Source organism: Cavia porcellus, unplaced genomic scaffold (assembly GCF_034190915.1).
Source record: "Cavia porcellus strain 051 isolate PalLab524CR breed Dunkin Hartley unplaced genomic scaffold, mCavPor4.1 scaffold_16, whole genome shotgun sequence".
NCBI classification, from domain to species: domain Eukaryota; kingdom Metazoa; phylum Chordata; class Mammalia; order Rodentia; family Caviidae; genus Cavia; species Cavia porcellus.
This window is the reverse complement of record NW_026947499.1, coordinates 20,654,678-20,680,545: the sequence shown is the minus strand read 5'-3', so window position 1 is coordinate 20,680,545 and position 25,868 is coordinate 20,654,678. Positions and strand designations below refer to the sequence as shown.

At 36.8% G+C, this 25,868-nt stretch overlaps 1 protein-coding gene across 2 annotated transcripts in view; it reads left to right on the top strand.

Annotated features, from left to right (window-relative positions):
• LOC100719270 (sodium/glucose cotransporter 1-like) overlaps positions 1-25,868 on the top strand; it is a 77,422-nt gene that overhangs the window by 5,577 nt on the left and 45,977 nt on the right. For both annotated transcript variants that reach the window (XM_063225878.1, XM_063225879.1), the window contains 3 exons: positions 1,775-1,879; positions 3,764-3,823; positions 24,297-24,401. In XM_063225878.1, coding sequence (XP_063081948.1) covers positions 1,775-1,879; positions 3,764-3,823; positions 24,297-24,401 — 270 coding nt within the window. The remainder of the gene's footprint in view (positions 1-1,774; positions 1,880-3,763; positions 3,824-24,296; positions 24,402-25,868) is intronic.

The window sequence follows — 25,868 nt, the reverse complement described above, 5'->3', positions numbered from 1 at the left end:
TCTGTTAACACTTAAATAAGGTGGAGACATTTCTCTGTTTAGAACCTCCAAGGCTCCCATCTTACCCAGAATCAAGGCTCCACAGTTTAAAAGTCCCCCATGAGGCCACAGATGATCTTACCCTACTACCCTCTTGACTGTCGCCTCTTAGGGTACCACATTCCGCTGAGACAGTGTCTTTGAATGCTCTCTCCTCATATGCCTGTCCTTTGCACCTGCTGCTGTTTCGGTGTGGATGCTCTGCCCAGATAGCCCCACTCACTGCAACTGCAGCTTTTCTGGTATTTTTCAGCTCTCAGGACAGTCTATACCAACCACCTTTATAACAAAATATTTCTATCACTTTTCTTTTTCTCTATAGTATTCACTACTGTTATGCTATAAACTAATCCTGTAATTTATTATGCTTATTGTTTCTCTTCTTCCCAACAGAATGGAGGGCAGGGATTTCATTTTTGTTTTACCCACCAGTGTATTTCTAACACCTAAAACAGTACTTGTCAATGGGCATTAATTGTTACTGAATTGATGAGTGATTATTATATAAAATACTTTTCCATTTACTAACACACTAAAAATAGTTTTGAAGCCTATAAACATAGATACAGATAGTTTATATTTACACATTGCACAGTGTTAAATTGTATGGATATTTCACTATTTATGCTCTACATTATCAGGCAGTTTACACTGGATGATATTTTGCATGTAGTCAAAGATTCTTAATAATAAAAATAACTACCACTACTTGAGGACTCCTTATATGCTCCTTCTGAGATTTCTTTGCCTTACATTTGTTACTTCCAAGATGTTTTGCATATGACAACTACGTTTTATTTGTGCATTTTACATTTAAAATTGTTAAAAACTTTTTGTCTTACTGTTTTTGGCCTTGTATACTAATTTATTTTATGATATTATCATCGATGCAATTTCATTTTTGTTTTCATTCACCTAAAAGCCTTGTTGTTTTCAGCCTCTTGATAATTTGGTTTTAAATGTGTCTGATAGCAATAGCATAATAGTTGGATTGTCCTTTCAAATGGATAGATACTTCTACTCCATTCAAAAGTGATTGTAGCTTTCGGAGGTATTTTGCTTCTTTTAAATGCTATTAGGATTTTTAAATTTTGAAAGTAACACATGTTGTTTGTAAAAACGCGTGTGCACACACATGCAATGTTTCTGTCTAGGATAGAACTCAGAATTTTGTCTCCACTACTCTATAACTATAATTTCAGTCCCTAGAAGTACTGTATTATATAAACTATCAGAATAACTCTTATGCACACATGAACATGTTTGTGCACAAGTATAAAATATACACATAAAATTTTAGAGATTATGTTATATATAACTTAGCTTATTACATCACTTATAAGAACTACTTTCTATATGCTACATTGTACTTCCTCATAGTCACAGACCTTACCATTTTAAGCCAATCCCACAGATAATACTTTGTTAACCATTTTCAATTACTTCAAATAATCACTGTCCCGCTAATATTCCTGCATTGGCGAATTCCAAGTACATTAATGGAGCAGATGGAGAGTAGCAATGTAAGCCAGGATTTTCTACATTTTTTATTCTCTTCCTCTTTACTTGGCTTCTAATTCATAGTTTGGGGCTAGACAGAAGAAATATGAATGGGAATTCTGTCCAGGGAATAATCTCATTTGAGAATATGTGAAATTCAGTGATAGTATACATTTGTAAGAATTTGTGAAACTAGACTAAGAGTTCTGATCTGTAACCATCTTTTGATTTTCAGATAGGTGCTTCTCTTTTTGCTGCAAACATTGGCAATAGCCACTTTATTGGCATGGCAGGGATAGGAGCGTCTTCAGGGATTACTATTGGGGCCTTCGAATGGAATGTAAGTAACAACTTTTGCAGCAAATAATCCCTCCATCTTTATCAGCATCCAAATACAACTCAAAACCATAAAACATGCTTTAAATCTTGACCATTAAAGACATCTTGAGGAAAGAACCAAGCCTTTGATTTTCAATGGAATCTGCTACTTTTCATAATTCTTAATAAATGAAAAAACAGAGAATTTACATTCCAAAAGACATAGAAATAGAATAAACAAAGTGCTGTTAGGAGATTAGTCAAGTAAGAAAAAGGAATATTAATATATATATTCAAACATCTGTGTATGTTTTGTCTTTTGCTGTACATACTGAAAATGAGTACAAATGAGGTCTTTGAGATATTTAACTAGATACTATAGTCTCTTAATTAACTTCTCGGAAATATCAGTTTTAATCATAAACTGTATAGAATATTGAATTAGAGGCCAGGGATTTAACTCAGCAGCACAAGCACCTGCCTGGCAAATGCAAGATCATGAGTTCGATCCCCAGCACCAAACAACAAAAAAAGTAAAAAAGTAAATAAATAAAATATTGAATTGTTTAATTCACAAATATTTTGTACAGGAAATGGAACATATTCACTCAAATTATAATAGAATGTATTAATTTGGTCTTCTTAACCTATGCCTCTATATAAACTGTCTGGGTGTGTGAGGGGGTTGTGATCAGAAAACTCTAATCTTTCTAAATTGCATAATTTTTCTTATAGGATACAAAGAATAAAGAATAATTCTATAAAGTCAAAACCTAATAAGAAACTCTATTCTTTACCACCTTTTATATCTCAGAATCTTTGAATATCTCCTTTCTCCATACTAAAAACTTCGCTGTTTTATACAGAAAGCCTGAGCCAAGTTTGTTCCTTTTTTTCTTTTTTTTTTTTTTCTTGGTACCGAGTATCAAACTCACAACTTCACATTTGCCAGGCAGGCACTTATGCCACTGAGCTAAATGCCCAGTCCCTTAGTTTTAATTGTATACAATTCTGATGTAGTTTACCTCCCTCTTTTCAAAATGGTTCAAGTTATTTTTTTCTTTCTTAAAACAATCTTTTAAATTTATTTATATAAAACCAAAAAAAAAATGTAACACCAGGCATGGTGATGCACTCCTGTAATCCCAGCACTCTGGAGGCTGAAGCAGGAGGATCGTTGTGAGTTCGAGACCAGCCCGACCTACAAAGTGAGCCCAAGGCCAGCTTGAACCACACAGTGAGACCCTGTCTCAAAAAGACAAAAATAAATAAATAAATACATTTATTTATATGCCACCTTTATTCCTCCCTAAGAGTAAACAAACAATAAATTAACAGTAAATACCTTGAGAATTAGCTTAATTAACCTCCCTCAATTTTTTTTGAAGTACTAGAGATTGAACCCAAGAGTGTTCCACCATTAAGCTACATCCCTAGTCCTTTTTACCTTCAATTTGAAACCTGGTCTCACTAAGCTGTCTAGGCAGTACTGAAACTTGAGATTTTTCTGCCTTACTTCCCTTGGTGCTAGGACTATACACAAGTACCACTGCATCCAACTTAAGAATCTTTTAAAGTCAAAGATTGTGTGCCTCAAGGTCAAGTTCTTTGTGCTCAAAAAGTCTCCAGTAATCAGAAAGCTAGATTCTTTATAAATGGGAAGGAAATCTGGAAAGGAAAGAGGCAAGTTGGGTGGGGACTAAAAACTGACCAAGATGTGGTATGTGTCAAACCTCCAGGCCAAATGTAGTCATTATGCATTACAAACATGAAATAATAAAAACATGATATGCTACCAAAAAAGTCCCCAGTATTTATTCTCAAACCAGGTGGTAACTGAGCTTGCATCTCATTTAAGAAACTGACCTAGATGGATATCTGATTCATTTGTTCTTTTTGGTTTCAGACTATATTTATGCTCCTTATTCTTGGTTGGGTATTTGTTCCGATTTACATTAAAGCTGGGGTAAGTGTTAATTATTAATTAACTCTATTGTCTACAGTATTTTTTTCTTACATATACTACATGTATACTAGAAATGTCTTAGAGGACAAATTAGCTTTCACATTCTTTTGTTCCTTACTGTGTTTCCTAAATCCTGAGGTGCCTATGATACATTATTCTGTCTTACCATAAACAGACACCAGTAGCTGTCTACTTACTTAGTGTATCTCTTAAGGATTTCATAGAAAACATTTTAAATTCTACTTAAGACCTAAATAAATGAAGAGAAAATTATATCAATGATTCAAAGCCTTGATATCCTAAAAATTAGTTTTCCCTGGTAGGATTGTGCTTGCAATATAATTGCAAAAACAAAACCGAAGGAGACAGAAGAACAAAAGCTTGATGGGACTTCAAAACAAGCTGATATTAAATCAGCACTAGCTATTATAATGTCTTGTTTTCTTCAAAATAACTGTTCATACCATCACAGACAATAAAATCCAACACCCCAGAATAAAACCATTCCAATTAATGAATGAAAACATTATAAGGCTTCAAAACAATATAATGGAGAATCCTGATTACCATATACTTTTATGTATTCTTACCATTTCTTACAGTAGGGAGACTATCTGGTATTTATACATGTGAGTTTGATTTATTTCACTTATGAGTATGATCTCAAGCTGTGCCAATTTATAAATATCACAATGTGATCATTCTTTATAGCTGAGTAGTACTCCGTTGTATAAAAATACCACATCTTTTTTACCCATTCCTCAGTTGATGGACACTTAGGTTGTTTCCAAGATCTGGCTATTACAAATTGTGCTGCTATAAACATGGGTGCACATATATCACTGTGTTATGATGTTTTCAGTTCTTCTGGGAATATGCCTAGAAGTGGAATAGCTGGAACAAATGGGACTTCCAATCCCAGCTTTTTGAGAAATCTCCAAACTGACCTCCACAATGGTTGCACCAGTCTACACTCCCACCCTCCCACCAACAGTACAGGAGAGTTCCTTTTTCCCCACAGCCTCTCTAGCATTATTTGTTGGTAGTTTTCTTGATCCTGGCCATTCTTTCTGGAGTAAGATGGAATCTCAGTGTGGTTTTAATTTGCATTTCTGTAATGAGTAATGATGATGAACCTTTTTTCATGTATTTATTTGCATTTGTATTTCTTCATCTGAGAATTGTGTATTCATCTCAGATGCCCATTTTTGGATTGGATCTTTGAATTTTGGGGACATTCCCCAAGGGAATGTCCCTGATTTTTTTTAATTCTTTATATTTTTGGACAGAAGTCCTTTGTCTGAGGGACAGTTCAGTAAGATTTTTTCCCAGTTTGTGGGTTTTGTTTTTACTATGCTGGAGATTTCTTTTGACATGCAGAAACTTTTTAATAAGACGTGATCCCAGTTATTGATTTTGGGAAGTATTTCCTGTGCGACTTGATTCCTATTCATGAATACTCTACATACGTGATAATATAAACAAAATTTTTTATAGACAAGGAGATAATATAGAAACCGTTGTTCATTTTCTGTTAGTTGGCTCTAAATACCCTGTAATACTTTTACCCTCTTGAATGGTTTTACACTGTCTTGTTATGTTTGATACTATAGTATACGAAGGTATACTCAAATATTTCAAGGAAAGAGACACTATGGTAACTACTGTTATGTTGGGTTATCCTGTGGTGAAACACTATGTTGCTTAAATTGTTCTGTTCTGACCTGTGTTGTTATGTCCTCTTTCATCTTAATCTCTCCCTTTTTAAAATATATATTTTAAATAAAAAATTAAATTAAAAAAAAGAGTTTTGTGGGGGGGGGGTGCTTGTTTTTGTTTTCATTGTTTTAGACGGGGTCTCATGTAGTTCAATCTAGTGTTGAACTCAATATGTAGCCAAGTTGGTCTCAAACTCACAGGGATCCTTTCGGCTCACTCTCCCAAGTGCTAGGATTATAGGCATATGCCACCAAGCCAGGCTACACACAGGGACTTGACAAACTGATTTTAAAATATATGTGGAATAGCTAAAGTATTGTTTTACTTTAATAAGAAAATTATACTTTGCCATTCTGATAGCAAAAATACTGCTATTTTGCCCTACCTAATAACAAGACTTATTAGAAAGCTATAGCCATTCATATAATATAGTATTAACATAGGATAAAAACATTGCTATAATTTAGGTGAATGTCCCCCAAAGGCCTATGTGTTAAGGGCTTGGTCACCAACCCACAACACTATCTCTCAATGGAAGTGAAGAAACATAATGGAAATTGTGCCCAAGGAATGCTTCCCTTTTATTCTCCCAGTAATACTGTGGGCTGGTGACCAGGCCCTTAATGGATGAGCCTTTGGGATAGATTTATCTAAATAGAGATAGGGCTTAAAGCTACTAGCCTGGTACATGCCTATAATCCCAGCACTCAGAAAGCTGAGACAGGAGCATCACCACGACTTTGAGGTCAGTCTAGCTATTTCAAGGCTAGCCTGAACTACACAGTGAGACCTGTCTCAAACAAACAAGCAAACAAACAGTAGAGGGCAGAGTGGCTGAGAGAGAATCTAAGTGTGAAGACCCTAGGTTCAATTTTGTACCACAAAAAAAAAAAAAAAAAAAAAAAGAAAGAAAGAAAGAAAGAACATAAGGCTTAGTAGGAAACTTACCTTCAGGTCACTGGGAGTATATCCTCAAAGAGGGATATTAGGACCCTGGTTTCTTCTTCCTCTCTTTCATTCCCAGCCATGAGCTGAGCTTTCTCTACCACATGCTCTGCTGTGGGGTACTGTGCTACCACAAGCCCAAACCAAATGGAACCAAGTGGTCATAAATCAAAAGCTTTGAAACTGTGATATAAAATAAAGCTCTCCTTTTTTCACGTTTGTTTGTTCTATGTATTTGTGGAAAAGCTGGACAACCTACAGGATGACAAGTGGAAGAGAACAAAAGCCCAGAAATTGCCATATATAGACACTTGCCTTATAACATTGATAACATTAAAAACCACTGAGGAAAGGAGATTTGGTGGAGTAAATACCAGCAATGAACTATAGTCTATCCAGAATCTGAAACAACTGGATTTTAAAAAAATAAGAAAAACTGATGAAGAAAAAAAAGAAGTGACTCACTGGGAATTTGGAGGGAGATGACAAGAAAACTGCAAACTACAGAGAAGCAGGAGAAATCGTACAATGCACAGAAACTAACAAATCAGGCTGAAAAATTATACGTGGCTGCCAACCAAGGAGAACTGTCTCCATTAACACAAGGTAAGTCCAAAATACAAAGAAGGAATTGAAATGATCTTATTCATATCATCATAGTGGAATGAAAATAGACATCAATGGCAAAATAAGCCACAGAAATAATGCAAACGTGGAGATTAAACAGTGCATACTTGTATAATCAATTTGCAACAGAAAATCAAGGGAGAAATTAAAGCCAATACAACATACCAGAACTGACAGGACACTATGAAAGCAGCCCTAAGAAGGAAGTTGATGGCTGTGAATGTCCACATCAGAAAATCATAATGAGCCCAAATAAATAAAGTAATCATGCACTTCAAGGTCCTAGAAAAACAAGAACAACCCAAATCCAGAGTTAGTATAAGGAATGAAGGTATTAGATCAGAGCAAAAATTAATTAAACTGAGGCTTTAAAAAAAATACAAGGAGGAGGAAACACCAAGATTGGCGAGTGGCAAGCAGCAGAGAAAGAGCCTCCCAGAGAGTTACTATCCCACCCTAGAATATAACAATATGAGGAAGACAAGAAGGAGGGAGGTGGTTCCCCTGGTCCTCTCCTTTACCCAGTTTTAAAAATCTGAAGCATGAATTGAGAGAGTGAAATGACAAACTTTAATAAAGAAGAAGGAGGTATCCAGAAGCACCTTTTCCCTAAGACAGAACCACACAAGACAGGGACTGGCTGGGAACCATCTTGGAAATCGGTTGGCTGTGCTCAGAACTGAGAGCTTCTTCCAACTCCATGTAGCAGTCCAAGCTGGGCTCATACTTGCACAAGCTACGTTGATGGCTGCAGGCCAAATGAGTCTACTCTCGGCAGGAGAGTGAAGGTTTGCTGAGATTATACACTACCCCACCAAAAGCTACTGCTGGCTTGCTGGTATAGATCAGCATGGATCAGAACTGGGTGTCCATGCATTGTCTATCTACCAGTGACCGCAGAGACAAATGGAATCTCTCTCTCTCTCTCTCTCTCTCTCTCTCTCTCTCTCTCTCTCTCTCTGTCTCTGTCTCTCCCTCTCTCTCTCTCTCTCACTTTGTTTTGTTTTTTGTGGTGGTGGTGGTGGTTTGGTTTTGTTTTTTGCTTTTTTCATTTTTTTCTCCTTTATCATTTGATCTTTTTATATGAGTGTGAACATAGTTTCTAGCTTCTTCATGGTTATGATTCTACTCCATCCTTCTTTTCATTTCTCCTTTCTCTCTTTCCTTCTAGTCTTCTGCACCAGTTTCCTAAAGTTAGTGTGATCTCCCTTTGTCCTCCAACCTTACTACTAATCTTTCTCTTTTTCTACTTCTCTATTTTCTCCTTTACCCAGTTTAAATTTTTACCCCGAGAGTAAAACTGACATTTTTAGGACTTATATATTGCATATAATTTTCTGGTTTGTTTTAGATTTTGTTGTATAACCACAAATCTAGTTCATATGATTAAAAGTGGCAAATTAATGGTTAGTTAAGTTTGTCATTTTCTAGACTATGTTTGATGCTATTGGTACTACTGTAGCCAAAAGTGATATAATGATTCTAAATGGTTGTTGGTCCTAGTATTCCATGACTGAGATTGACTAAGGATCACAGAAAATGCAGTGGCACCATGCCAAAGAACCAGAGACTGGGTCAAACAAACAACAACTCCTCATCTCCAACAAACTGAAGAAGTAGGATCTTCCAACAGACTCAAAATCCAAAAACTAGCTACATCTAAAAGATATCTCAGAGAAGTAGTCATTACCTAAGGGTCCTAAATATGAACAATAAAGTAACATGCCAGAGGCAATTTATAACCATCATCCCAGTAATTAAATTTTAAAAAAAAAGAAAAACAAAATGAGAAAACACTGAGACAAGATGCAACCACAAACATCCAGTTCACCAAAAGCAAACCCAAGGAGACAATGAGGTGGGACAATACAAAAGTCTCCCAACTGGCCTTTCTGAAGTAGTAACAACAATGTAATTGAAATGAGGCTCTGGAAAAAATCAAATCAGAAATAGTTTCTCAGATACCTGCAGAGATGGTGTCCACAATAAAGGCCAGGTTTAGTAATGCTAGAGCAGAGACAGACCAAAAAAAATGCAAGAAAATTATGGAAGCCATAAATAAATGCTCAGTATAGAAAAGAAATGGAATTCATCAGGCAGATTCAAGCAGATATCCAGGATAATAAAAATTCTGTTGAAAGTATTTACAGCAGATTAAACGAGTCTGAGGATGGGATCTTGGATATAGAAGACAGGCTTGCAGTTAGCAATCATGAAAAGAAAGATCGTGATACCAGGGGACCATGAGAAATGCAAAAAAGAATAATTTAAGATTGACTGGCATCAATTTAAAAAAAGCAGGAATAGCAAAAATAATATAAAAAACTGTTCACAGATGTTACAGTAGAAAACTTCCCTGGTCGACAAAAATATTTTGACATATAGATAAGAGAGATGTATAGAACTCAAAATTAGCCATGATAAAAAAGTGTCTACACCCAGGAATATCATAGTCAAGTTTCCAGAAATTCAACACAAGAATAGAATCTTAAAAGCTGTTAAGGAAAAGAAACAAATCACCTATAAAGGAAAGCCCATCACAGCTAACACAGCTCAGCACAAACCCTCAAGTCAAAGAGAGCTTCTAGTGAAGTATTTCAAGCTCTAAAGGAAAACAACTTTCAACCCAGATAGATATACTCTGCAAAACTATCTTTTAAAACTGATGGAGTCTGAGAAACCAAGCAACCAGCTCGCCTCCCTGGTAAGCAGCTGTGGTATGGCAGGCTGCAGCCCCTCCAGGGGTAGAACCACCAGCGACTCCTGAGAGCTGCACCATGTTGGAACTTAGGGTGCTGGGGATCCAAGCAACCAGCTCACCTCCCTGGTAAGCAGCTGTAGTGTGGCAGGTAGCGGTCCCTCCAGGGGAAGAACCTCCAGCGTCTCCTGAGATCCGCACCATGTTTGAACTCAGGGTGCTGGGAAACCAAGCAACCAGCCTGCCTCCCTGCTAAGGGATAGCGAGCCTACCAGTGCACAGGCTGAGAGTCAAACATCCCACTTCCCCTACCCCCCGTTAGCAAATGGGAACCAGAGATCTGAGCATCTCTTGGGAGGTTGACCACATGCAATATAGCAAATAAGGGAGATTTCCTTTCACTGAATTGAAAAGTTGGTTCTTTGAAAGATTAAATAAAATTGACAAACCTTTATCCAGCCTTATCAAAAAAGAAAAGACAAGAAAATCCACACAATTAGGAATAAAAAGGGTAAAATCATAATAGACCCTGCAGAAATCCAGAATATCATCTACACCTATTTTGAAAACTTGTATTCTAATAAGATGGACAATGCAAAAGAAATGGACAGATTTCTAGAAACATATGAATTACCAAAGCTGAATCAAGAAGTTATAAAAATTCTAAATCAGTATCAATCAATGAAATTAAAGATGTAATTAAAAACCTACCAAAAAAGAAAAGCCCCAGCCCTGATGGTTCACTGCTCAATTCTACAAGAAATTTAGAGAAGACCTAACACTACTATTCTCAAACTTTTTAATGAAATTGGAAGAGAAGCAATACTCCCAAATTCATTGCTGGAAGCAAGCATTACCCTGATACCACATCTGAAGAAGGATCCAACTATGAAACAGAATTACAGGCCAATCTCCCTAATAGACATAGATTCAGAAGTCCTCAGTAAAATACTGGTAAACAGAATGCAGCAAATTAAAAGATTATTCACCACGACCAAGTGGGACTCATCCCAGGGATGCAGGAATGGTTCAACATACATAAATCAATAAATGTAATAACCTTATTAACAGAGCCAAGGATAAAAATCATATGATCATCTCAATAGATGCAGAAAATCTTTTGACAAAGTCCAGTACCCTTTCATGATAAAATTTCTACATAAAATTGAAATAGATGGTCTTTATCATAATCTGATAAAAGCCATCTATGACAAACCAACAGCCAACATCATTCTAAATGGAAAAAAACAGTAAGTTTTCTCTCTAAAATCGGGGAAAAGACAAGGATGCCCACTGTCTCTACTCTTATTCAGCACAGTCCTGGAAACTTTAGCCAGAGCAATTAGACAAGAGAAAGAAATAAAAGGAATATAGATAGGAAAAGAAGATGTTAAGTTTCATTATTTGCAGATGACATGATACTCTATGTAGAAGACCCCAAAAACTCCCTAAAAAACTGGTAGATTTAATAAGCAAATCCAGCAGCATAGATGGAGACAAAGGCAACACTCAAAAAATCAATAGCCTTCCTGTAAACGAATACAAACTCCGTAGGAGAGAAATTAAGGAAACAACACCTTTCAGAGTAGCATCCAACAAATGAAATATGTAGGAATCAAACTAATGAAGGATGTAAAAAACCTCTACTTTAAAAACTACAGTACTCTGAAAAATGAGATTAAAGAGGATATCAAAAAATGGAATCACTAGCTCTTGGGTAGAGAGAACCGATATATTGAAAATGGCCATACTTCCAAAACTGTTACACAAATTTAATTCAATTCTGGTCATAATTCCAATAACATGCCTCACAGAATTAGAGTAAACAATCCTAAAATTCATCTGGAGCCAGAAGAGACCTAGAATAGCAAAGGCAATTCTGGGCAACAAAGGCAAAACAGGGGTATCAAATCCCTGATTTCAAATTATACTGTAAACCTACTGTGATTAAAAATAGGGGGATCTGGGACACCTGCATCAGCCTCCCCATGGGTCTGGAGGACTGTGGATATCTCAGCAAGCAGGGAGGGATCACAGGTTCGGGAGGGATCACAGGTTCCGGAGGCACCGCAGCCTGTGGTGAGTGCTCAGCGCACTCTGCCCAAATCCCAGACTGTTCCGGACCCTCCAGGCTTCCGGGTGCAGTGAAGTGGAGAAGTGGGTTTGAGGCCTCTACATCCGCCTCCCCACCCCGGCTGCACTTGGAGAACTGCTGAGCTTCCAACGGGTGGGGGGGGGGCCATGCTATCCCCAGAGCCCAGTCTGTTTAGGCCTCCCGCACCAAGCCATTGGTGTGCAGAGGAGGGGCTGGGTGGATCTGGGGCACCAGCATCGGCCTCCCCATGTGTCTGGAGGACTATGGATGTCTAGGCGAGTGGTGGAGCATGGCGGGTTCCGGAGGCCCTGCAGCCTGTGGTGAGTGCTCAGCGCACTCTGCCCAGAGCCCAGACTGTTTGGGTCCCACCAGGCTTCCAGGTGCAGTGAAGTGGAGAGGTGGGTTTCAGACGTCTACATCTGCCTCCACATCCCAGCTGCAATTGGAGAGCTGTGGAGCTTCCAACGGGCAGGTGGGTGCACAGTGTCCCTGAGGCCCAGCTTGTCTGGAACTGTGGAGTGCTGAGCAGGCAGAGGAGAGCCATTGGTTCTGCAGGCCCAGTGACTTGGGGTAGCCTGGTGCCAGAGTCTCAGTAGCCACAAACATAGAAGGGGATTTCCAACAGATCCTGAGGAAGCTTTCAAATAACACTTGAAACACAGAAATATAGGAAAATGACAAAACGAAAGACCAAAGTACGACCTCAAACCTCCAGCCCATCTCAAGAAACCCTAGGAGCAATGTATATAGAAGAAAATATATGCCATTCACCTCAGATATCGGACACAATAGCTACTGAAATTAACAAGCAACTCCAGGAAGCTTTAAAGAAATTCAAACTCGAAATAATCTCCCAGGTAAAACAAGAAATGATAAAAGAAATGAAAGAGATTCTGAATATATCTAAAGAAAACACAGATTAAAAATTGGAGGAACTAAACAAAAATATAGAATCCCTAGACAAGCAATATAAGAAACAAACAGAATACATAATGCAGATGCACAGAGATATACAGGAAATAAAAAACTCCATTGAAAGTTGTAAAAACCACCTTAATGAAAGTGAAGATAGAATTTCAGACCTTGAAGACAGGATTGCAGCTAGTGAACAGGAAAGGAAAGATCTTTTAAAAATAACAAGGAATCAGGAAACAACAATTCAACAACTGCAAGACAATGCAAAGAAAAATAACATAAGAATGATAGGGATTAATGAAAAAGAAGGAGACAACATAAAGGATGTCAAGAGGATATTTAGAGAAGTTATAGCTGAAAATTTCCCAAGCATGACATCAGGATCAGTGAAGCATATAGAACTCCAAATAGTCATAACCAAAATAAAACTACACCCAGACATATAATAATCACCATCCCAGAAATCCAACACAAGAATAGATTATTAAAAGCTGTCAGAGAGAAAAGACAGATCACTTATAAAGGAAAACCTATCAGAATCACAGCAGACTTCTCAGCACAAACAATAAAGTCAAGAAGAGTGAAGTATTCCAGATCCTAAAGCAAAATGATTTCCAACCTAGACTGATGTATCCTGAAAAACTATCATTCAAAATTGATGGTGAAATACGATACTTCCATGACAAAGAACAGCTGAAGAACTTCATTAACACCAAACCAACCCTGCAAAAAATATTGAAAGACAGTTTAGATACACAAAGGAAAAAACCACTAAGCAAAGCAGATAATTAAACAGAACAGAAAGATAAAGATGCAACAGCAGAGAGATAACATGTCAACAATAAACCAGCATTTAACAGTAATAACCATTAATGTAAATGGTCTCAATGCACCAATCAAAAGAAACAGACTAGCAGAATGGATCAAGAAACAAAATCCAACCATATGCTGTTTACAGGAAGCCCATCTAACCCAGAAGGATACTCACAGACTGAAAGTCAAAGGATGGAAAACAATACTTCATGCAGCAGGAATCCAAAAAAAGGCAGGAGTAGCCATTTTGTTTGCAGACAACGTGAACTTTAAACCAACAATGACCATAAAGGACAAAGAAGGTCACTACATACTTGTAAGGGGAAAACTCCAAGAGAAAGAGATAACTATCTTAAATATATATGCACCAAACTCCAAGCACCCAGTTATATAAAACAACTATTAACAGAAATGAAAACTCAAATTATCAGTAACACAATTGTAACAGGAGAGCTTAATACACCATTGACACCAAGGGACAGATCAACCAGACAGAAAATGAGCAAAGAAATAACAGAACTGAATCACACCTGCAAACAAATGGATTTGATAGACATATACAGAATGTTCCACCCAACAACATCAGAATACACATTCTTCTCAGCAGTACATGGATAATTCTCTAAAATAGACCATATATTAGCTCACAGAACATATTTAAACAAATGCAAAAGAGTTGAAATCATCCCTTGCATGTTATCGGATCAAAGCGCTCTGAAATTAGAAATTAACGATAAAAGATACTGCAAAAATCCCGCAAACACATGGAAACTGAATAACACACTCTTGAGTAATCAGTAGGTCACAGAAGAAATTAAAGAAGAAATTAAACAATACCTAAAAGAAAATGAAAATGCAGATACAAATTACCGGAATTTGTGGGATGCAATGAAAGCCGTCCTCAGAAGAAAATTTATTGCACTGAGTTCCCACATCAGGAAAACAGAACGAATACAAATAAATAACTTGATGCTACACCTCAAATAGCTAGAAAAAGAAGAGCAAGTCAAGCCCAAAGCCAAAAGAAGAGAGGAAATTATAAAAATCAGAGCAGAAATCAATGCAATAGAGGCTAAGAAAACAATCCAAAGAATCAATGAATCAAAGAGTTGGTTCTTTGAAAGAATAAATAAAATCGATAAGCCCCTAGTCAACCTTATTTTAAAAAGGGAAGAAAAAGCTCAAATTCATGCAATAAGAAATGAAAAAGGTGAAATCACCGCAGACCCAATAGAAATACAGAAGATCATCAACACCTATTTCAAAAACCTCTACTCTCAAAAGTTTGATAACACAGAAGAAATAGACAGATTCTTAGAAACATATGAAGTACCAAAGCTAGATCAAGAGAATGTAAAACTGTTGAATAACCCAATCTCTGTTAATGAAATTGAAAATGTAATTAAGTCCTTACCTACAAAGAAGAGCCCAGGCCCAAATGGATTCACTGCAGAATTCTACAAGAAATACAAAGAAGACCTAATGCCCACACTCTTCAAACTATTCAATGAAATTTTAAGGGAAGCAATCCTTCCTAAGACATTAATGGAAGCAAATATTACTCTAGTACCAAAACCTGAGAAAGACCCAACTAAAAAGAGAACTATAGACCGATCTCCCTAATGAACACAAATGCAAAAATCCTCAATAAAATATTGGCAAATAGGATGCAGCAAATCATCAAGAAGATTATACACCATGACCAAGTGGGATTCATCCCAGGAATGCAAGGATGGTTCAACATACGTAAATCAATAAATGTAATCCACCATATCAATAAAGCCAAAAATAAGAATCACATGATCATTTCTACAGATGCAGAAAAAGCCTTTGATAAGGTCCAACATTTATTCATGATAAGAACTTTACAGAAAACTGGAATAGATGGTCTTTACCTCAATATAATAAAGGCCATTTATGACAAACCAACAGCCAGCATCACACTAAATGGCCAAAAATTGAAAGCCTTTATTTTAAAATCAGGCACAAGACAAGGATGTCCTTTATCACCACTCCTATTTAATATAGTACTGGAAGTACTAGCCAGAGCAAAGAGGCAAGAGAGAGAAATAAAAGGGGTAAAGATAGGAAAAGAAGAAGTTAAATTATCATTGTTTGCAGATGACATGATACTCTACATAGAAGACCCCCTAAACTCCATGGAAAGACTCTTAGATACAATAAATAAATTCAGTAATGTGGCTGGATACAAAATCAATACTCAGAAATCAATAGCATTCCTATATACGAACAACAAAATCACAGAGAGGGAAATAAGAGAAACTGGACTATTCACATTAGCAAGCAAAAAAATGAAATATTTAGGAATTACTCTTACGAAAGAAGTGAAAGACTTATACAGTGAAAATTATAATACACTGAAAAAAGAAATTGAAGATGATCTCAGAAAATGGAAAGACATCCCTTGCTGATGGATAGGAAGAACAAACATTGTGAAAATGGCCATTCTCCCAAAACTGTTATACAGATTCAATGCAATCCCAATAAAAATACCATCAACATACCTTATAGATCTAGAGAAATCACTCCTAAATTTCATCTGGAACCAGAAGAGACCTAGAATAGCAAAGGCAATTCTAAGCAGCAAAGACAAAGCAGGAGGCATCACAATCCCTGACTTGAAGTTATACTACAAAGCAACAGTAGTAAAATCAACATGGTATTGGAATCAAAACAGAGCTGAAGATCAATGGAATAGATTAGAAGATACAACCACAACTACAAACACACTCAACCACCTTATCTTTGATAAAGGAGCCAAGCAGGTTCACTGGAAGAACGACAGTCTCTTTAATAAATGGTGCTAGAAAAACTGGCTCTCCATTTGCCGAAAACTAAAGCTAGACCCATGTCTATCACCAGGTACTAAATTAAAACCTCAATGGGTCAAAGATCTGAATATTAAAGCAGAAACACTAAATCTATTGGAAGACAAATTGGGTAGAAACCTTGAAGACATAGGAGTAGGTAGAGAATTCATGAACAGGACTCAAACCGCACAGGAAAACTTCCCAGAATCAATAACTGGGACCACTTCTTATTAAAAAGTTTCTGCATGTCAAAAGAAATCTCCAGCATAGTGAAAAGAAAACCCACAAACTGGGAAAAGATTTTAGTGAACTCTCTCTCAGACAAGGGTCTCTTGTCTAAAACATATAAAGAATTAAAAAAACTCAGACCCCCAAAATTCAAAGATCCAATCCAAAAATGGGCATCTGAGATGAATATGCACTTCTCAGATGAAGAAATGCAAATGGCAAATAAATACATGAAAAAATGTTCATCATCATTGGTCATTAGAGAAATGCAAATTAAAACCACACTGAGATACCATCTCACTCCTGAAAGAATGGCCAGAATCAAGAAAAGCAACAACAACAAATGCTGGAGAGGCTCTGGGGGAAAAGGAACTCTCCTGCACTGTTGGTGGGAGTGTAGACTGGTACAGCCTTTGTGGAGGTCTGTCTGGATATTTCTCAAAAAGCTGGGATTGAAAGTCCCATTTATTCCAGCTATTCCACTTCTAGGCATATTCCCAGAAGAATTGAAAGCATCATACCACAGTGATATATGCGCACCTATGTTTATAGCAGCACAATTTGTAATCACCAGATCTTGGAAACAACCCGTGTCCATCAACTGAGGAATGGATAAAAAAGTTGTGGTATTTCTATACAATGGAGTATTATTCAGCTATAAAGAAGGATCACATTGAAATATTTATCAATAAATGGGCGCAGCTTGAGACCCTACTCATAAGTGAAATAAACCAATCTCGCATGTGTGAATACCGAATAGTTTCCCTAACGTAAGTAATGATTCAAATATATAAAAATATGTCGTAATCATGATTCCCCATTATGTGGCCTTGAAGCTTTATAAAGTTTTCACTTATTAATTGGAAAGGCTTTATTCTGGGCTTCTTGATATGGAAATATTTGAAGCTATAGTATATGAAGTTTTATTCAAATATTTCAAGGAAAAAGACAGACACTATGGTAATTACTATTAAGTCGGGTTATTTGGTGGTGAAGCACTAGGTTGTTGAAACAGTCATGCTTTGACCTGTACTGTTATATTGTTATGTCCTGTTTTATCTCAATCTCTCCCTTATTCTTTAAAAAAATTATTTACTTATTTCTTATGTTTGTTTTAATTAAGGGGAAAAATTTTAAAAAATTAGCAGGATATATAATAGTAACTTTTTGTGATTTCCTATTAACTTGTTTTGAAGTCCTGTAATACTCCCACGATCTTGTTTTGACTGATTAGACTCTGTTTCATTCTGTATGATAGTATCAAGTTTGAGGGTATAGGCAACTACTTTGAAGGCAATAAGATTCACTAAGATGCCCATTCTGGTTTGACTATTGTCTCCTTTGGAAGTCATGTAATGTTTACAATGCTTAAGTTTTATTGGTCTTGTTCTCTACTGTTTTGTTCAACTTTATAATATCTAATGAGATAGACAATTTTTTTAAGGAAACAAGAGACATTGTTGATAACCATTGTTGATAACCTCGCACTCCGTTTTACATCATGTGCTATGTCTATCCTTGGTTTTGACTGACAGCTTTGTTTAGCCATATTTGACTTTATTCTCTCTCCCACAAAAAAGTAATAAGAACTAAAGGAGTAATAAAACCCAAAATGTGTAAATTTTGTTGTAAAAAAGAGAGGGAAAAAGAGAGCTCTAAAGGATACAACAGCAAGTGTGTTTAGGGGTGTTAAATAGCTGACCATATTAATGTTTTTGGTTGGATCATTGAACACAACTGTTTGCAGTCTCACTGTTTGAATGTCCACTTTGTATGCTTTGATACTGTGATTTGAGCAACTATCTCTAAGATGATAATATGTAATCTATTAACTGGTGATTTCTTACTTTTTTTTTGTAGTTCTGTATTACTTGTACCCTTACACCGCTTTGTTTTGTTTTGTGTTTTTCTCTTTTTCCTTTTAAATAAAATTTTTAAAAAATAGCATAGTGCTGGCAAAAAAAAGAGAGAGAGAGAGATCCAAAGATCAGTGGAACAGGTTAAAAGATACGTAAACTCCAGACATATTAAGCCATCTTATCTTTGACAAAGGCACCAATCACATTAATTGGGAGAAAGATAGCCTCTTTAATAAATGGTGCTGGAAAAACTGGCTCTGCACATGCCAAAGATTAAAATTGGATCCATATCTTTCACCATGCACTAAACTAAATTTAAAATGAATCAAAGATATAGATATTAAAACAGAAACATTAAATCTTCTGGGAGATAGAACAAGTAAATCTCTGAAAGACATTGATGTAGGCAAAGACTTTAGGAATAAAATCCCAAGCACATAGGAACTCTCACAAAGAATCAACAACTGGAATCTCATCTTCCTAAAAAGCTTTTACACAGCAAAAGAAACCACCAACAGAATGAAAAGACAACCATAATGTGGAGGAATAAACATTTGCCAACTATTCCTCAGACAAAGGGTAACTATTGAGAACATACAAAGAACTCAAAAAAAAATCAGACCTCCCAAGTTTAAAGGTTCAATCCAAAAATGAACATCTGAGATTAATACATATTTCTCAGATGAAGAATAAAAACAGCCAATAAATATATGAAAAAATGTTCAACATCACTGGTCATTTGACAGATGCAATTTGAAACAACACTGAGATTCCACCTCACCCCAGAAAAAATGGCTAGTATCAAGAAATCAACCAGTAACAAACGCTGAGAGGGTTATGAGGAAAAAGAAACCCTTCTCCACCGTTGATAGGATTGTAGACTGGTGCAACTACTGTGGAAATCAGTATGGAGATTCTTAAAAACCTAGGATTAGAGGTCCCATTTGACCCAGATATTTCCCTACTGTGTATCTTCCTAGAAACATTAAAAGAATCACACAGTAGCAATATATGTGTACCCATCTTTATAGCAGCACAATTTGTAATAGCTAGATCTTGGAAACAACCCAAATTCTCATCAACCAAAGAATAGATTTTAAAAGATGTGATATTATTATACAATGCAGTACTATTCAGCTACAAATAAGGACAAACTTGAGGCTTTTATAGGTTAAGCAAGTGCAACTTGAGACCATACTCCTAAGTGAAATAAATCAGACTCATGTGTGTAAACATCAGTTGTCTCCTTAGTGTAAGAAACTGAAAGAGTAAATAAGAACCAAAAGGTACAATAGATATTGTGAAAAGGAAATAAACTGCTCAAAAAAGAAATCGCTGGGATGGGGAAAGGAGAAAAGAAGGAAGGGAAAGCTGGCTAAGATAGTTATGCTACTTTCAGTTCATTGAAGAGAACAGTTTTGCTTATATTGTTTGATCAATTTTGCGTGCCTATATCTTGTAACCCGAGCAACTACTTTGAAGATAACAATATACCATATATTAACCATTGTTAATTCTCTATTATGAAATTCTGTATCAGTTTTATTTTTTTACTCTTCAAAATAAAAAAGCATTAATTTGATACATGCATACCCCTGTTTATAAAAGTCAAACTCATAAAAACTAAATCTTTGAAGTGACGTATGTTCATTAATTGATAAGTGGATAAAGAAAATATGGTATTTATACATAGTGGAGTATAACTCTACAATCAGAAGGAGAAATTTCATCATTTGTAGGAAAAGTGGATGTCTTGAGACTGTAACATTCAGTGAAATAAATGAGACACATAATCTTAAATTTTGCATGTTTTCTTTTATATGAAATTCAACATAAAAATCAAAATGCAAAATATAAGGTAAATAATAAGAAATAAGAAAATAGATCTTTTGCAAATAAGAATAGGATAAAGAGATTAGGGAAAGGAGAAGGGAGGGAGGGAAAGGGGATAAAAACAAGCTCAGATGTTTTATGTCCATGATCCAACTCCCCACAAAGAATGTGATCATTATATGCTACAAACACATACTAATAAAAATTAAAAGAAAGAAATGTCACCTAATTAGTGTAAGAAAAAATAATGTATGGCCTGGAGTGCTTGCTTGCCTAGCATGCACGAGCCCCTGGATTTGATTCCTATCAAAAGTAAAAAATAAAAACAAAACAATAAAATATAGTTTTGGATTGATTAAAGACATAAATGAGAAATATAAAAGATTTAAGCTTGAAAAAATCCAAAATCCCTGGCTGATCACTAATGTACACATGGATTCATGACAAAAGGGGAAAAAATAAAAGGAGATTCAGCCTAGAAAGACAGAACTGCACCTGGTAAGGTTGTTTTTGTTTACTGTGCATTCAACTGAGTCAGTTTTCTGACCCACACAGTATAGGCAGTGGAAGACAGAAGTCTTACTGGTTTGAGGTATCAGAAAACAGAACTGAGGTCTGGCAAAACACCTGGAAATTTAGGTGGGGAGCTCCAAAAATGAAGGAACTAACCACCAACTCTGAATATAAATTTGGCTCAAATCAGCTGGGCATAGTGGCACACACCTGTAATCCCAGCACTCAGGAGGCTGAGGCAGGAGGATCATTGTGAGGTCAAGACCAGCCTGGGCTACAAAGTGAGCTCAAAGCCAGCCTGAACAGCAAGGCAAGATCCTGTCTCAAAAAGACCAAAAAAAAAAAAATTTAGCTCAAATCCTTGGTAGGCTTTCAAACTAAACAGGTGCGAGGGAAATCTCCAGAGGATGAGGCTGAATTAGCAGCAACTAGAAACTCTGGGGAGAAAATATGAGCAAAACTGGGCATAGCATTAAATTCCCATAATCCAAGCACTTTGGAAGGCTCAGGCAAAGGGATTGCAAGTTTGAGTCCAGCCTAAGCAATTTAATGATTTAGCAAGGTCCTAGCTCACAATAAAAAAGAGCTGTACATAGAGCTAGGTCCAAAGGCACTGGATTTAACCTCCATTAGTGCAAAAATAATGTTTTTTTAAATAACCAGAAATGTCAGCTGCAGCACATCATAGGGAAGATTGGGGAGTGGCATGAAACATTTTTCAGTATGAGTTTAAAAAAGTTAATTTCCTGCTAAACAAGAATCAACAATACCCCAAAAAATAACAGTTTCTAGAATTGTATTCTACATTGTATTTTTTATGATGACCAATTTTCCAACAATAATTATTAGATATGCAAAAAATAAGTGTGTAAGATAATAAGTGTGCCCCATATTATGGAAGAAAAAAGTAGTAAATAGAAAGTGACTCTGAGTGGGCTCAGCTGTCAATTTAATGGACAAAGTCTTCAAAGTTCATATTGTAAATTTGTTCAAAACAGTAATGGAAAATGTTGATATTAATGGATGAACAAGTAGGACTTCTCAACAAATGAACTGAAATTAGGAAAGAAGCAAGTGGAAACTCTGTAATTGGGAAGCATAGTAACCGAAATGAAAAACTCACAAGAGGGGCTCCATAACAGATTAAGGATGACAGAAGAGAGCATTAGAAATTTTAAGATAGAATTATCCAGGAGAAACAACAGAGAAGAAACTAAAGAAAAAGGAATAAAATTCCACAGACCTGAAATAATAATAACAAATGGTCCAACACGGATGTAATTGGAGTCCCACAAAAAGGAGAGGAGGAGACAGCTTTCTTTTCTTGGTAGTTCTGGGTATTAAACCAGAGCTTTCACACTGAGCAACATCCACAGCCCTTTTTCTGTTTTTTATTTTGAAGCAGAGTCTTGCAAAATTGCTAGATTGCCCAGGCGAGGCTCAAATGTAATTCTCTTGTCTCTGCCTCACAGAGTGGTAGAATTACAGGTGTGGGTCATCATGACTGGCCAAAAAATATTGAAGAAATAATGATTGAGAACTTCCCAAGCATGGTGGAAAACACTCATTTTATAGGTCCAAGAAATTTTTAAAAAACATGAAATCAAATAAACAAAGAAAATCACATGGAGGTATAGTTTCTTAGTGAATTAAACCTTGAGATATAGCCATTCTATTCCCAGAGAAATGAAAGAATATGTTCACAAATAAATTTGTACACAAAGGTTCAATGAAATTGTATTCATACAATTTACAAGATTTCCAGATTTAAAAGAATATACAAGGGTTTAGAAATCATATAAATTGCAATGAACAAGCAAATAAACATCATGTAATACAGCGCCCTACCCAGCATGAAAAAGGAATTGTGCCACCACGTGGATGAATCTCAGCATCACCAATGGAAAGAAGTGAGACATAAAAGAGAAAATCTCATCTTGTGTGATTACATTCATCTGAACCCATAGAAGAGTTAACGTGGTGACAGCAGACACTGATTGTGTCTATCAGAGGTGGAGAGAAGGCCTTGGATGCAAAGCTTGAGGGGCTTTCTGGAAGCTTTCTTGGAACTGTTATCATGAGTGTGGCGGTGACTACACAACTGTACACATCCTTCTCAATTCATCAAACCACACCTTCAGGCTGAGGGAGTTCTATAAATAAATTATGTCTCCAAGCTGTTTAAAAAATGTTTAGAGAACATTAAAAAATTTGAAAGGCTAATTTGTCATGAAGTGTAACCCTAGTTTTTGAGGACATAAACCCAGAAAGGGTTATCTCAGAATGTGCTCATATTTTGAAATAAGATCTTTACAAAGTAATAACATTAGGAGGTCAGTAGGGTGGACCTAGTTTGGCCTTATAAGAAGATGAAATTTAAACACAGATTAGCAAGGAGTGAAGAAACATAGAAGACAATTGACAAGCCAAATCCAGAACAATCCAACCCTCGTAACCCTCAGAAGGAGCCATACTTGCCAACATCTTGAACTTCTAGCCTCCAGAACTATGAGGAAATAAGTTGTCTGTTGTTTAAATCCACCCAAAGAGCCCTACTTTGTTACAGCGTCCCTAGCAAACTCATGCAAACAATAGATATAAAAGCAACTTGGGCAGGCTAGAGCCTCACTGAAAAAGTGAACCATATTTGGCATGATATGATTAAGACCCAAATAAAAGTAAAACTAATAAAAATTATAGGTGCTTAGAAAAGGCATATGGTCACTGTGACACTCTTCATCAAGCAGGTGAAGTTTGAATTAAAACTTAAAAAGGAGACATGTGTAGATAGGTGAACATACAAGAGCATACAAGGATAGAGAAGAAAGTGAGACAGTATTTAACAGTTATTGATTCATCTTCCATGAACCAGGCACTGTAGGGGACCCAGGAACTAAGTGCGCACAGAGGGCATGGCACAGTCCTTGACTCGATATACACAGCTCACAGTGATGAAGAAATAGACCAAGATCATCTGAGACACCGGCACCTATACTGGCAGTGTTGGCGGAGAGAGCTTGGGGAGCTGTAGGGTCGGTTTCCACGTCCCTTGAGCACTGGCTATTTTTATGATAAATGACAAGGCACTGCTTTTTCTCTATGATTATCCTATAAAAGTGATTTGTCATCTTTAGACATTTTGACATACCTGGATTTCCTTCTGCATCCCTAAGATTCCACAGCAGGCTCAGTTTTTGTAGATAGCAATATTGCCTCTGGTTCCTTATATTTCCTATTGTCACTGGTCCCAGAGGGTGTGACTGCACGTCATGTATTCCTATGCCACCCCAGCCATCAGCAGCATCTCTGTGACAACTGGCACTTGAGAGTAAGCTTATACCATGGGTCAGTCTCTTCTTCACTCTCCATCTCACGGTGACCTCTCTTGTTTGTACAGGTGGTAACACTGCCAGAATATTTGAGAAAGAGGTTTGGTAGTATCCGGCTCCAGGTCCTCGTTTCTATTTTGGCTATATTCATTGATGTCATCTGTAGGATTTTGGTGAGTTTTTAAAAAACCAGCCTGAAAAGAGGCCCCTTTTCCCATACACACACATGCAAAAAACAAAAGAACCAGCAGACAGATCTCGGACCTACACTAAATTATCCTCGCAGTTTACTCTGGGACTATGTAAATTACTTTTTTGCCTCTACTGTGTAAATTAGTTCAATAGTTTTTAATGTTACTATTAATAGTATTTAATAATACTTTCCAAAAAATAAAAAGCAGAGGCAGTTTTGGATCTCTCAAGCATAGCTCACAGGTCCTTCCTGGGTATTCGGGAACTTCGGGATTACCCTTCTCATATCATTAACTAATGTGCTAAAAACAACAGTCCAGGAGATTCTGCCTCCTTAAAAGAAAACTTTAATTCCTGAGTAAGACCCTAAGGACTGGCCTGTGCTAATCCCAGCCACTCTGGACTACTTTCCTTATTTCCTCTCCTTCATTCATACTGCCTGCCTTATTGGTTTTAAAAATACAGCTAGCTTATTTCCACTTTGAGCCACCGATCTTGCTCTGTACTCTGCCTGCAATATCCTACTGCCAGATTTTTATGTGGCTGACTCCTCATCCGTCCTTCAAGGAGAAATGTCATCTCCTTGGAGAAGTCTTCCAGGAATATGCCTCGTCAGGCATGGCTCCATTTCTATTTTTCTTGTAATGTTTATCACCATGTTAGACTAATTTATTTGTGTGTTTGTCTATTATCTGTTCTATGCCTCATCATAAGCTTCCTAAGTGCACAGCCTGGCCTGACTTGCTCACTGCGTTTCCCCCTGTGCTGAGACCATGTTTAACAGTTAAGGCACTTGATAGATTTCATTTTTGCACAACCAAGTAAATGGCATTTTTATGCTACGTGGGATGTGCAATGTAGTAGTCACTCTCCTTCATTCACCATGTCCTCCTTAAGGGCACAGACTAGATTTTGATAACACTTGTGTGTTCTGAACCCTGATGATTATCTACAACATGGTTGACATTCAGTAAGCATTTGGTGAATAAATGAACAGAGGAATCTTCGCCCATTGTATCCTTGGCTTTGAAGATTAGAGTGGCAAAGCAGTAGATTAGTCAGTTAAATGATGTGCAGATGTTTCAAAATCAGTGTCAACTACTAAGCTAGGGGTCAACAAATCTGGTCCACTGACCAATCCAGCTAATGATCTGCTTTGTAGAGCCCTTGAGCTAAGAATGATTTTTAATGGCTTTAAAAGGTTGTAAAAAACAGAGCCAGTGATGGCCCACAGGGCCTATAATACCATCTGGCCCAATGGACAGAAAGGCTGCTGATCCCTGAGAAGCTGTCTCCATGGTTTTTTCTCAGTGGCAGAGCAGTAAGAAAAACTAACTCTCTGAGATCATTCCCTATTCTGGGCCTCCAGGGTAAAAGCAGTTAAATTGTGTTAATGGATGAGTTAACTCAAGCCATAAAACACTGACCTTGGCTGAATTTGTAGAGTC